Source organism: Xyrauchen texanus, chromosome 19, assembly GCF_025860055.1.
Source record: "Xyrauchen texanus isolate HMW12.3.18 chromosome 19, RBS_HiC_50CHRs, whole genome shotgun sequence".
NCBI classification, from domain to species: Eukaryota; Metazoa; Chordata; class Actinopteri; order Cypriniformes; family Catostomidae; genus Xyrauchen; species Xyrauchen texanus.
In genome coordinates, this window is record NC_068294.1 from 19230100 (window position 1) to 19244514 (window position 14415).

General features: G+C 38.3%; 1 protein-coding gene across 1 annotated transcript; it reads left to right on the forward strand.

Moving 5' to 3' along the window:
- The first annotated feature begins 10495 nt into the window (after window positions 1-10495).
- hnrnpa0b (heterogeneous nuclear ribonucleoprotein A0b) lies at window positions 10496-12181 on the forward strand. Its single transcript, XM_052149623.1, has one exon. It carries the CDS (start codon window positions 10568-10570, stop codon window positions 11489-11491), a length of 924 nt encoding a protein of 307 aa, XP_052005583.1. The 5' UTR covers window positions 10496-10567; the 3' UTR covers window positions 11492-12181.
- The last annotated feature ends 2234 nt before the right edge of the window (window positions 12182-14415 follow it).

Consider the following 14415-nt stretch of genomic DNA (forward strand, 5'->3'; position numbering starts at 1 on the left):
TTCTGCAGCAGTCGTCTATCACATATCGCGAGAAAACGCGAGATTCTAGTAATCCATCACAGAACATTGCTTTCTAGTGCCACTTAGTGGCAAGTCACACCATAGATAGTATGGAGCCAGAAATACGACAAAACAATTTGAATTAGAATTGTGTAAATTTGAATTATAGACTTTTGAATTTGAATTATAAGTGTGATTTTGCCAAATGTAATATTACGTTGTATTTTAAATAGGTTTGAATTCGAATTTTTTAAACTCCAATCCTGGACATTTCATATTTAACCAAATTGAATTGGGTTTTTTTAATGGCACAATTTTATAAATATGTATTTTCAAACAGCAAATGTTTGGTTCTGAATTCTTACACTGTAAATATCCCGTTTTAAAAAATACAGCTTCAAGTTTTCAAGATGAAGAAGAAACTCAGAACACTAAATTCAATATTATAAATTTGAATCTGCAGAAATTCTGATCTACAGAAAGTGGGTCAGAGATCAAGCTTCCGTGTTCCACAGGGAAGAGTAGAGGGTCTCGGAGAAGACGAACGGAGGATTTTGGCCAATTGCAGGTCGAGGTGCAATAATTCTCTTGCGTGAGCGTGATTCAAAAGGTCGCCATTCTGACCATGAACCGCAGTGACAGTGGTTCTTAAACATTTATGATTTATATTTTTATGGTTAGCACATTCTCAGCACATGAGACATTTGTCTAAGCGGTCTCTGGTATTTGTTTTAGTATAAAGTATATTTAGTATGAAAGTATGCGTAAGAGTAAGCATCACATATAGCTCAATAATGAATGTAATTCTGCTTCGTTCTGTGATCAGAATCCACATCAGATCCAAGTCGGATGTTATTTCAAACACTTGTTGGTGTTTGTAAGTGAGTTTTGAGCTCAAGACATGAACATCACGAACAATCACACACATTCAGATGTGTGTGATTTAGCAGGCGTGATTACATTATATGATTAATTTCATGCAAATTGTAGGATTATTGTATTTAATGGCTAATTTACACACCGAACTCCAACAAACGTTACAAAAACAGGATGACTGTCATTCTCACACGTGCACATCCCTACTGATGTTTTCCCTATTGATGTTTAGTCATTATGCCATTTATTTTTAGTTTGACTGTCAGAATAATTTTAAATGGAAGATTTCACGTGTTCTTGTCAGTTAAGTAATGTTGATTATTGTTAATAATAACAATGTAAAAATGTATACGCCTTTTTACTGTTTCATAATTGAATTCTTCATTATGGTCATCATTATGAAGGCATTTTAACGCCATTAATCCGCGCGTTATTGATACTCGCAAGCGTGATAGAGTAAAGCCACGCGAGGATAAAGAAAGAACTGAACACTGAAATACAGAGGAATTCAAATTGTTTTGTCATATTTCTGGCTCCATAAGATAGATACACATCAACTCTTAACATCAACAGCACAAGATGTACTTTCAGAATCTATCATTAGTAATAGTAGCTAACCTATCTCAGTACATTGTTATAGGGGGTCATTGAACATTTAATTGTCCGATGTAATACAAATGTTAATTTATAATAATAAATCTAGAATTAAAGCCTTTTCTACAATAAATTAAAAAAAATTAACAGGCTACTCAACATATGTCAAGTGGTATAACCATCAAGTAAATGGTACTATATATATATATATATATGTGTGTATGTGGCAGGACGGAGGGCGGGCTGGGTCGTGATCCTACACACCCGGTCCCGTATTAGGCTAATTATGCCTCTGTGAGGAATAAAGGTCGACTGCAGGGGATCGTGCGGGAGAGAGAGATCGTTAACGGACATGTCCGTCGTGTGTGTTTGTGTCAGCATGCTGCTGCATTCTGGATCATTTGCAGAGTTCTAATTGCACATGCAGGGAGGCCTGCAATGAGAGCGTCACAGTAGTCCAGTCTAGTTATGACAAGAATTCATCACAAGGAAAAATGTTTTGCCCCAACATTTTAAATTACGGAACATTTTGAATTAATTTCACTGTTCACTATCACTGTCTGTGGCATTTTTGCCCCTAGCCCCAGGTCATTTCTGACCCTGTTCCAAACTACGTATGTCAACATATTTTTTTCAAGTATTTTAGCTTTTAATAAGACTTTTAATGGTGTATTCAGTCATTTTTTTCCATATTAAAAAAGTTTAACTGCTAAAGACATTAACTGTTATTTTGTAATATATGTAGGAAATCATGGCCACTCACATTAAAATGATGGCTCCAGTCATATTAGTAACCTTATAAAAGCTATTTTATTATACATGAAGAGGGTCCGCACCACTTGTCACGATTCACTGGTGTCTGCCCTGTGTTTCTCACCTGTCATCTGTTCCTGGACTACACTTCCCATAATTCCCTGCTAGCTGTCCTTCATTGTCCTCACTTGTGTTTTATTTAGTCATTATCCTTTGTGTATTTAAAGCCCTGTTGTTTGTATCATTGGTTGTCAGTTGTTGTATGTGTTTTGACCCTGTTCTTGACCCATGTTCATGTTTTCTCTGATCCTGTGGAATCCCACAGTGATTGGTCCAGCCCGGTTGTTCTTGTTCCCAAGAGTGACAGGTCTGTACGGATCTGTGTGGATTATAGAAAAGTCAACGCGGTGTCTAAATTTGACGCATACCCGATGCCCCGTGTTGATGAGTTGCTCGATCGGTTAGGTACTGCTCGGTTTAATTCGACCTTGGATTTAACAACGGGTTATTGACAGATCCCCTTGACGCCAATTTCCCGTGAGAAAACAGCCTTTGCCACGCCGCTCGGATTGCACCAATTTGTGACTTCCGTTCGGTTTGTTTGGGGCCCCGGCTACGTTTCAGCGTCTCATGGGCCGTATCCTCCGGCCGCATTCGGCTTACGCCTCTGCCTATTTAGATGATATCATCATCTACAGTAATGACTGACGGTCATGCGGTACATGCAACATCTGAGGGCGGTCCTGAGGTCACTGCGGCGGGTGGGGCTCACGGCAAACCCCAAGAAGTGTGCGATTGGGCGTGTGGAGGTACGGTATCTGGGGTTCCACTTGGGTCATGGCCAGGTGCGTCCCCAAATTGACAAGACTGTGGCGATTGCGACCTGCCCAAGACCTAAGACCAAAAAGGGGGTGAGGTAGTTCCTGGGGCTGGCTGGCTATTATAGGAGGTTTGTGCCAAATTATTCGGATGTCACATCCCGCTGGCTGATCTCACTATAACGGGGGCTCCAGACCCGGTCCAATGGTCTGAGCAGTGCCAACAGGCGTTTACGCAGGTCAAAGCCGCACTTTGTGAGGGGCCGCTTTTACATGCTCCTAACTTCTCTCTCCCTTATTGCAGACGGACGCTTCAGACAGAGGGCTGGGGGCCATACTCTCGCAGGTGGTGGAGGGGGAAGAGCGCCCGGTGCTGTACATCAACCGTAAGCTCTACTTGAGGGATACCATGTACAGCACCGTGGAGGAGTGTCTGGCCATGAAGTGGGCGGCCCTCGCGCTCCGATATTACCTTCACTCTCTGCTCTGATCACGCCCCACTCCAATGGCTCCACCGCATGAAGGATACTAACACCTGGATTGCCCGTGGCCGGCCGGATGGCGCCCCGGCCTGAGTTGAGCGGTGGGGGTATGTGGCAGCGGGGGCTGTGGTCAAGTGCCCATCCGGGGGAGAAAGTGGTAAGGGCGCTTGCACCTGAGCTAAATTATGTCTAACACCTGTCTCTAATTTCAGTGAGCACGGAGAGAGTGGCATAAAAACAGCCATTAAACCTCCAGTCTCGGAGAGAGACACACGTCAATCCAGTGTTGGCGTGTACAAGAAGCTACGAGAGAAGCACTAAGAGAATTGAAAAGTTTGTTTACTGTTGTGTGTAAAGCTGTGAGCACTGCTGTGGCCATTAAAGATACGTACTTGGGAAGAGCAATTGCCTTCGCCTCCTCCTTGACCATCAATGGTTACACCATGCTATGCCAAATATACTTTTTACCAGAGTAATTGTTGTTGACTTCAGGAAGTGTGAAACAATCAACATTGATGGGGTTGCTGTGGACGCTGCCAAGCAGCTTCAAATTCATTGGCAACCAGTTCCTCTGTAAACTGAGATGGTAAACAACATACAGATGGCAGACAGTGAACTGGGCTGACCACTTGTGATCAGATTACCAAAGACTGTTGTATACCAGGTGTAAACAGGCCCCATGAGAAAAGTACCACCGCATCAATCACTAGGCAGTTTCAAGCAGTCCTAATAATGCTGAACAATTAATTGTCTGACCACTGCTAGCATCTTGGTCATTAACAAATATGGTGAAAGAAATGGGTAATCTTTAAAAATTAGTTTAAAACACAACTTGGTATAAATTTAATATTTGTGTCCAATTTGGTTTTATACATTTATAGCATTTTCTAAAATATATATATATAGGGTTGGGAGGATTACTTTTGAAAATTTAATCCAATACAGATTACAGAATACATGCTGTAAAATATAATTTGAAACATATTACGTTAGATTTCTCAAGGTCAGTAACGTATTATTAGTTTATTCCATTATTTTTTACGAGTTTCTGGTGTCCATGTAAACAAGCTCACTAGATGGTCACACCACATGATATGAATATTAATTTTTTTTTACAAATATTTCAAATGTTTTTGTTTTTTACTCAGAAATTGAAAACATGTTCATTCTAGAGAAGATATTTTAAAATAATTTAATATATCAGGACAAAAAAATAAATGCAAATTGTTTTATGAAATTACTAGGGCTCTTTTTTTTATCAGAGCAAATTATGAACAAAATACTGTACGTTTTCTGGCTGACTGTACATGCCGATTAAAGACAGACTGTAATATTTTAGTATTGTAATTTTTATTTATTATTGGTTGCCTATTTTCTTCAGCATTGCTCTTTGGACTCTAAGAGTATTTCAACAGTTTTGTGCTTTTTGCTGTAGAAAATAGGTGATTTTGTCTAAAGTCTTATTATATTTTCTGTTATTTTACCTTAATCAGAAACCAACCCCCTTTAGTCTAAGCCTAACCACAACCAACATCTAACAGCTTAACATATGCAGCTGTAACAGCTTGAAACTTTGTGTCAGTTCCATCTCACACTTAGACGATGGTTCTGTTTTGCATGTTTAAAGGTCAGAACACTCTCATACAAAGACTTTTATCTTCACACATCAACATTAAGTATCCCCCAAATATCTGTGAGGTGCTGGATCCAGACCCTTCATCTGTTATGCAGATTTTGTCTATAAGTTCCTATTGCTCACCTTTTACGATGAGTGATAGGTAACCCATCACCCATCTATCTTCTCAATGAAACATATTAAATTGCCATACAAGGAAGATTTCCAGTGATCTCAAGACAATTAACCACTGACCTCACATGGTTAAAATTAATTCTCAAATGATTTTATTATTTCTTAGTGTGTATATTATTCTACATATACAGTATCACAAACAGTATATACACCTAAACATGAGAGGATATTTGAATACAGTGTGAGAGCATGAAGTACTTTCCCAAACAAAACAAAAATGAAAACTTTTCACATTTCTGGGTTTGGAATGTGGAAGTATACATGGGTAAAATTCTCTAGAGGTGCATGGGAAACCATAGCAAATGTTATTGATAAATTCCCTTGGCTACAACATCATAAGGAAAAAATATACCATTAAAAATTAACTATTCTGTTTCCACAATTTTTCCAGAAGAGAAAAGTAGAGAGATGGATATGGTAGTCAGAAGAGAGAAAGATGCGAAATGTATTGTCACTCCATCAGCAGTCCAATTTGGTTTTATACATTTAGAGCATTTTATAAAATATATACAAGGTTGGGAGGGTTACTTTTGTATTCCAATACAGATTACAGAATACATGCTGTAAAATGTCATTTGTAACGTATTCTGTTATATTTCTCAAAGTCGGTAACGCATTATAAATACTTTGGATTACTTCTTCAGCACTGGTAGATTTTTTTACTTGTTTTGACTATAAAAACTCAGTACAGTACAGTAAAACAAAATACACATGTTAAAAATACATTCTCTGAAAAACCTAAATATCTTATGCAGTGTTGTTTCTAAAACAAGATAAATCAAATCAATCTTATTTTGAGGATTTTTTGATATTTTTACAGGAAAACAATACAAAAATTATTATCAAGAATAAAAATTTTGCCCTAATATCAAAGGTTTTACTAGAAAAAAAGAAATGACGATCCAACGTGAATTTTATTGCAAAATTTTTTTTTTATCGTGTCTATAACGTGCATGTAAAATGACTAGAAATAGCATTTTAGCTTAGCGTAAAACGGACAATTTACACAAGGTTTATATCTATTTCTTGTGACTTAATTCTCTGTCTGCTCGTATGAATGTAACACATCATTCACTGCTGTTCAAAAGCACTTTGGATCGCATCATTTAAATGGATAATTGGTTTCAATCTTTAAAGACTAAATATGAAATGAAACAAATGACAATACAATGCAAAGTAATCTCTTCAGTAATCAAAATACTATTTTGAAGGTAACTTTATTCTGATTACCAATGATTTAAATTGTAACTGTAGTTTAATACAGTTACTTATATTTTTTATTATAAATACATATTCCCGTTTCAGGTATTCTGTTACTCCCCAACCCTGTATGTATATATATATATATATACAGGTCCTTCTCAAAAAATTAGCATATTGTGATAAAGGTCATTATTTTCCATAATTTAATGATAAAAATTAAACTTTCATATATTTTAGATTCATTGCACACCAACTGAAATATTTCAGGTCTTTTATTGTTTTAATACTGATGATTTTGGCATACAGCTCATGAAAACCCAAAATTCCTATCTAAAAAAATTTGCATATTTCATCCGACCAATAAAAGAAGGGTTTTTAATACCAAAAAAAAAGTCAACCTTCAAATAATTATGTTCAGTTATGCACTCAATACTTGGTCGGGAATCCTTTTGCAGAAATGACTGCTTCAATGCGGCGTGGCATGGAGGCAATCAGCCTGTGGCACTGCTGAGGTGTTATGGAGGCCCAGGATGCTTCGATAGCGGCCTTAAGCTCATCCAGAGTGTTGGGTCTTGCGTCTCAACTTTCTCTTCACAATATCCCACAGATTCTCTATGGGGTTCAGGTCAGGAGAGTTGGCAGGCCAATTGAGCACAGTAATACCATGGTCAGTAAACCATTTACCAGTGGTTTTGGCACTGTGAGCAGGTGCCAGGTCGTGCTGAAAAATGAAATCTTCATCTCCATAAAGCTTTTCAGCAGATGGAAGCATGAAGTGCTCCAAAATCTCCTGATAGCCAGCTGCATTGACCCTGCCCTTGATAAAACACAGTGGACCAACACCAGCAGCTGACATGGCACCCCAGACCATCACTGACTGTGGGTACTTGACACTGGACTTCAGGCATTTTGGCATTTCCTTCTCCCCAGTCTTCCTCCAGACTCTTTCATCCGAAAAAAGTACTTTGGACCACTGAGCAACAGTCCAGTGCTGCTTCTCTGTAGCCCAGGTCAGGCACTTCTGCCGCTGTTTCTGGTTCAAAAGTGGCTTGACCTGGGGAATGCAGGGATGTTTCTACTCCAGACTCAGTCCACTGCTTCCGCAGGTCCCCCAAGGTCTGGAATCGGTCCTTCTCCACAATCTTCCTCAGGGTCCGGTCACCTCTTCTCGTTGTGCAGCGTTTTTTGCCACACTTTTGCCTTCCCACAGACTTCCCACTGAGGTGCCTTGATACAACACTCTGGGAACAGCCTATTTGTTCAGAAATTTCTTTCTGTGTCTTACCTTCTTGCTTGAGGGTGTCAATGATGGCCTTCTGGACAGCAGTCAGGTCGGCAGTCTTACCCATGATTGCGGTTTTGAGAAATGAAACAGGCTGGGCCTCAGGAATCTTTTGCAGGTGTTTAGAGTTAATTAGTTGATTCAGATGATTAGGTTAATAGCTTGTTTAGAGACCCTTTTCATGATATGCTAATTTTTTGAGATAGGAATTTTGGGTTTTCATGAGCTGTATGCCAAAATCATCAGTATTAAAACAATAAAAGACCTGAAATATTTCAGTTGGTGTGCAATGAATCTAAAATATATGAAAGTTTAATTTTTATCATTACATTATGGAAAATAATGACCTTTATCACAATATGCTAATTTTTTGAGAAGGACCTGTATATATATATTATGCCAGGGTAATATTACACAAAGTGCACAAAATATACAATAAAAAAAATAATGACAGTCATCACAGTCTGTGAAAAGGCTAAACAGTATATAGATTTCCTTTCATACTTTAAGTTTTAATGTGTGTAAATTTGTTCTTAACTAATATATGTAGAGATCTATTACTAACATTAAGAAATAATTTCAAGAATCTAATTCTTCTAATTCTTAAATCTTATATTGGCCTCATCGAGTCTTTGTGGTTAAAAAAAATTAAATCACACTGTACATATATGCTCACACAGACCTGATATCAAATGACTATAATTACACTGAAGATGAAGAGGACTCACTCAACATTTGACCACTGGATTTACAAAAATAACTTCACTTTTAAAGAGAGACAGGGCAAAACATTACTGTGCAATGTAAACTCTGCCTTCCTAAATGTAATATTCTGTCCACTGAAAGCAAGTCTATAGTCTAAAGAATCATTTGGAGGTGTGCTTAAATGTTTTTATTTTCAACTTTATATTGCATATTTAAACAACTCCTGACGAACACATTTTATTATTATTTGAATTATCACTATGTGTGTCATATAACCATGTGTCGCTATGGTATTGTCAAGCACATTAATATGAACAAATACATGTCATTTCATATTCACAATTAAATCAACACATAAATGCTGAAATGATTGCATTAGTGCATTAATGATACATTTTATGATCATTTGCATGACTTTGATTCACAAATATGACTGGTCTGATCTGTTAGAACACATGGATGGTGTTTGTAATGCTGAAAGTACTGGAATAAGAACACATTTGTTTAACGCACCCCAGGATTCCGGCCCATAATTCTAGAAACTATAAGAAATGCCTGTTAAACTGAAACATATTTCAGTCTGTCACTGATGGAAGGACTAGGGCTCTTCCATGCAACTTCCTTCATATTTTTGCCCCATTTAAATACATTTGTGATCCATGGTTCTGATTGTGCGGACTAAAGCACCACTAAAGAGATTAGACCATGCCTTCTCATGACCAATAGTTATGCAAGTTACTAAACACTGCTGATGTATATACAGTGACTTTTGATGAATTGCTGAATAATCAGTCATTATTGATTCTGGAAAACTGGACAAAAAAAATTCAAACCTGGAAGACAATTTTCTCTTCTAAAAAAGAATAATTCACACCATCTTTTTAGCAATTTTGGACAAAACAAGCATATCAGTTAAAATGTGTTTTTATGTTTCATGGCCCTTTATAGCCTTTTTTCCCACTTAGTGACCGACAAATTGAGAGTGAACCACAAAAAGCATATCAATTATATTTTTGATTCATTCATTAAGTAAGTTTAAGCATTAAGTCACAATGATTTAGACTATCCTACTCAAATGCACATGACATCAAATAAACAAGAGTTAGGTCCGACATAATCTAAAAGTAATCCAAATTAATCAGATTAGATTACCTAAAAATATAATCCAAGAGATAACATTACTGATGGCAATTGTTGTCATGTAGGCCTAATTTGTAATCAGTACCGGATAACAATTCAGAAGTAATCTGCCAAGGACTGTATAGAGCTGATCAGTGGTTACATCAATTTGTAGTCGAACCTGGAAGTCTAATACGCCATGGGTTCCCTTGGGATTTTCCTAATAGGCTTTTTACGTGGATGTTTGGTTCTACAACATAAATGACATACTATCATACCTCAATTGCAAATTTTGAAGCCGCTGTGTGTTTTTAAAAAGTATGTAATTCAATACGGCTTCAAAATTCATGTTCGAGCTATGACTGGGTGTAATTTAAGTTGTACAACAAACATAAAAGTCCACGTATCCTCAGGTTTAACACAGACCTCATTTTTCTCTTAAATTCAAACCCCCCATTATAAAAACTCATAGGAAATTAAAGAGGGAACCCGTGTTGAGTTATCTTCTGTGTTTTTGGACAAGCTGAACAGTTCTAAAGTCCTGGAAGTGAGACGATGTGTGTTTCCAAAGATTCATTGTGTTTAAACCACTGATATATATAGATCAGTGGTCTAAACTCATAATACTGAGGCTATGCGAACTGAGTACGGTTCCGAGCCCAGAAATAAGCATTTTTGTTTTTTTTACACACATTATTGTGACAAAATTTTTGCGTGTTTTTCTTTAATTTAATCTTTTACATTAAAAACGTAAAATACGTTGGTTAAAATAGGTACTCCTTTTGAGAAAGCCCGCCTTTTTCTATGCGAAAGGGCGTGTCTTGCTGCAGCAGTGAACACTGCGTCATGACGATAGCCGTTTAAAAAAAGGCCCTTTCTCCGCAGTTCATTCGTACAGGCGGGTAAACGACACGGTATTGCAGGAATGGAGCAGCTTTGCAAACTGTTTGTTGGCGGGTTGAACGTCCAAACTACTAATGATGGACTCCGCGCTCATTTTGAACAGTACGGGACACTAACCGACTGCGTTGTGGTCCAAAATGATCAACTACAGCGGTCCCGTTGTTTCGGATTTGTAACCTACTCCACCGGGGAGGAGGCGGATGCAGCAATGGCCGCCAGGCCACATGTTGTAGAAGGCAAAAACGTGGAGCTGAAGAGAGCCGTGGCTCGGGAAGATGCCGGGAAGCCCGAAGCTCTCGCCAAAGTCAAGAAAATCTTTGTTGGGGGCTTAAAGGAGGACATCGAGGAGAATCACCTCACCGAGTATTTCTCACAGTTTGGCATGATCGAGAAATCTGAAGTCATCACAGACAAAGACACCGGCAAGAAGCGGGGATTCGGCTTTGTTCACTTCGAGGATAACGACTCGGCAGACAAAGCCGTTGTGCTCAAGTTTCACAATATCAACGGGCACAAAGTGGAGGTCAAGAAAGCGCTCACGAAGCAAGAGATGCAGGCCGCCGGTGGAGCCCGGGGCGGCAGAGGGAGAGGAGGAGGAGGAAGAGGAATGGGAAGAAATCAAAATGGCTTCGGTGGCGGGAGAGGAGGTTATGGCGGCTATGGGGGTGGCTACAGCGGAGGCAATGATGGCGGCTACGGCGGCGGCTATGGAAGCGGAGGCTACGGAGGTGCTTACGGGGGCGGATATGGAGGAGGCTACGGTGATCAGATGGGCGGTTATGGCGGTGGGAACGGTTACAGTGACTTTGGCAGCGGATACGGCCAACAGTCGTCTGGCTACGGGCCCATGAAGGGTGGCAGCGCGTACGGAGGCAGGGGTGGAGGAGCCCCTTACGCCCGAGGTGGTGGGGCCGCGTATGGCAGAGGTGGCTACGGAGGCTACTGATTTTCACCTGGTTTGGAAAAGACTCGGAAGCTGTCCCCTTGAGTCTTTCGAAATGATCATATTGGGCAGTATGGCTCATTCCCCCCGACCATGCAGAGATGGCGGACACTGTGAAAGCATACCTTAAAGACCTCAATTCTTAAACAGGTAGGAAGAAGACTTCTTCCCAGAAACCTGACTTGCTCGATCATCTTTAGTTGTAGGACATGTTCGATCATATATATCTCTCTCTTGTGTTACACGTTTAGGTCACGCGGAAAGTTGGCCTTGTATGTTTTCTTTTCCTTATAAAAAATTCGTGCAAGTCTTGTTAACCTGTTCACAACCAATTCGTTTTTAACTTCCATTATGTTCAACGCTGGCGATTTGTCAATATGCATTCTCCGTAATCTGTTTTTTTTTAACTAAACTGCTGGGGATTAACGCATGCAGTTTGAGTTCGTTTTGGCCTCACGTGTTCGATCTCTGCAAAACACACACCAGCCTTTTTCAAAATAGATGATCATGATTAGGCCATGTTTCACTCGTGGCATTTCGTTTTGTAAACTAACGCTGATGCACAGTGTCCTCCGCTGTATGAGCTTCATTATTTCCTGTGTATTGTATATTATGTCTTCAAATCAAACCAATATTGTTAAACATTCATATGCAATTGTATGTTACTTTTTAAATAAAAGTTTCACAACTTAAGTATCCTACTCTCTCTAAGGCGTTTTGGCTTAAGGACTAATTCAGTGTTTTAGGCATATATACACACACCTGACTGTCCCTCATTCAGGATTTAAGGTTTGTGGCCCCAAGAACACTCCAGTGGTCTAGTGCTTCATGTTTTAAGGGTTTATATTTATTCTTGATTCCTATATTTAGGTCTTATTCCAGTACTTCCATATAGCTGTAGCAGTTTGTTTGTACAGGGAACCTGTTGAGTACCTGGGTTCGATTGTGATAGGACTGAAATATCTCATTAGGATATCATCCTGCGATCTAGGTATGTAATCAACCTGTCTTCACTACGTGTTGGTCAAGCATTGCAATTGTATTTCGTAGATATATTTATTCCTTAAGATATTTTAATTGCTATTCAAGTGGATCTACTGACTTTACCTCAACTGGTGTGATAAAATTTGGGTCTGTAACACGGCGCTTATTAGGGCCTCTGAAATATGCCCTAAAGGATTTATTTTCTCAATTTTAATAAATCAAATCCATATTTTACCATACTTTATGACTAATGTTTTGTCTTTTCCTGTCTCCCTCACCAGGCAGCCTTGGATGCCTGACTCTACCCACATCAACTGTGGCCATGGAGTTTGGTTATCTGCAAGATCCAGTGAATAGCTATTATGTTTCAAAATCCTTTTCAGGTATGAAGGACTGATACAACAGTGATTTCATGGGATTCTTCATTAGATTGAGGGAAAATAATCTTACTCCAGATTATTATTTTTTAAATGGCATATCTGTATACATAAAGACACTTAAAGGTATGTAACTTAACAATGTTTTGAATTTGGTGAACACAACAGCAATTTTCTTGTAATAAAATTGTTGAAATTATTGTCTTTGTTATTCTAATGCAATTTGAAATGGGCTTTTCATTTTAAGGGTTGACTGAAAAAAGAAATCTTGAGGGACTGGAGGGTATTCTGTTTTATACTATTAAAAAAAAAAAAAAACTTATCAAGCATTGCATCCCTAATTTGCATGTGAAACGTCTTTTAAAATTGCTCTTATGTGTGTATTTAGATTGGCATGTGTTAACGTAGGCAATAATGCATTTAAGCTTACACATGTAGAAGCAAAGACTTGTTTGGCCATCTGTATGTTTGTGAGCTTTTATGAACCTAAGGTGTGAGGAAGAACTTAATATGGTAATTTTAGTCTTTAGAAGGTCAAACATGAACAAACGATTGCAGTACCCATCATCAGAGATGGCCCAAAACAACACTCCCAATATGTGGAAATTCAACAAGGACTGTGCTAAGGCCAAAACATTTATGCATTTGGCAGACCAAAACTATCAGGATGCAAGGGAAACAACTGTCCATAATTGGATAGTTCACCCCAAAATGTAAATTCTATCCTTATTTACTCAGGCAATCCAGGTGTGTATGACTTCTGATGAATTAAATGATATTTAGAAGATCTATGATATGAATAGGTACCACATTTTTGAAGCTCCAAAAATCACAAAGTTACACAATAAAACTCCAGTTTTTTAATCCATGTCTTTTGAAGACATGTCTTTTGAATGGATCCTATTGGTTTTTTGTGAGCATGGAGAAAATATTTTTTTTTTTCACTGTAAATCTTGACATCAGTAGTTTCCTTGGTAATCATGATTTCCAGCTCAATTACACTTCTGTGCATGTGTCAAGAACTAGGAAGTGTGAACAAGCTTGGATTATGATTGTGCCTAGAGACCAGAATACAGTGAAAAGGAGTTGTATTTTGATAGCTTCAGTAATGGATTGAGCCACTGCAGTCTAAGGGAGTACCTATAATGCTGTCTCTATGTGCTTTTTGGAGCTTAAAAGTTTTGGTCATCATTCAATTGCATTGTATGGACCTACATATAAAGATATAATAAAAGGAAATACACATCTGGGTTGACATGAGGGTGAGTAAATGATATTATTTTACTTTTTGGGTGAACTATTTCTTTAACTGATCTCAGTTAATCAAATAACCTTGTACATTTATTGAGTTTATTCAATCATCTTTGGATTATGATTGCACTAAATAAGATTGCTGACACATGGCTTTTCAATATAATTGCTGCTCTGGGAAGCATCTGCTAACTTGGAGAGAGATATATATATATATATATATATATATATATATAAACATGTTTTTCTTATCTACCCCTCTACGTACATATGTTCCTCTTATTCATTTGCACATATTTATATATTTACACTAAG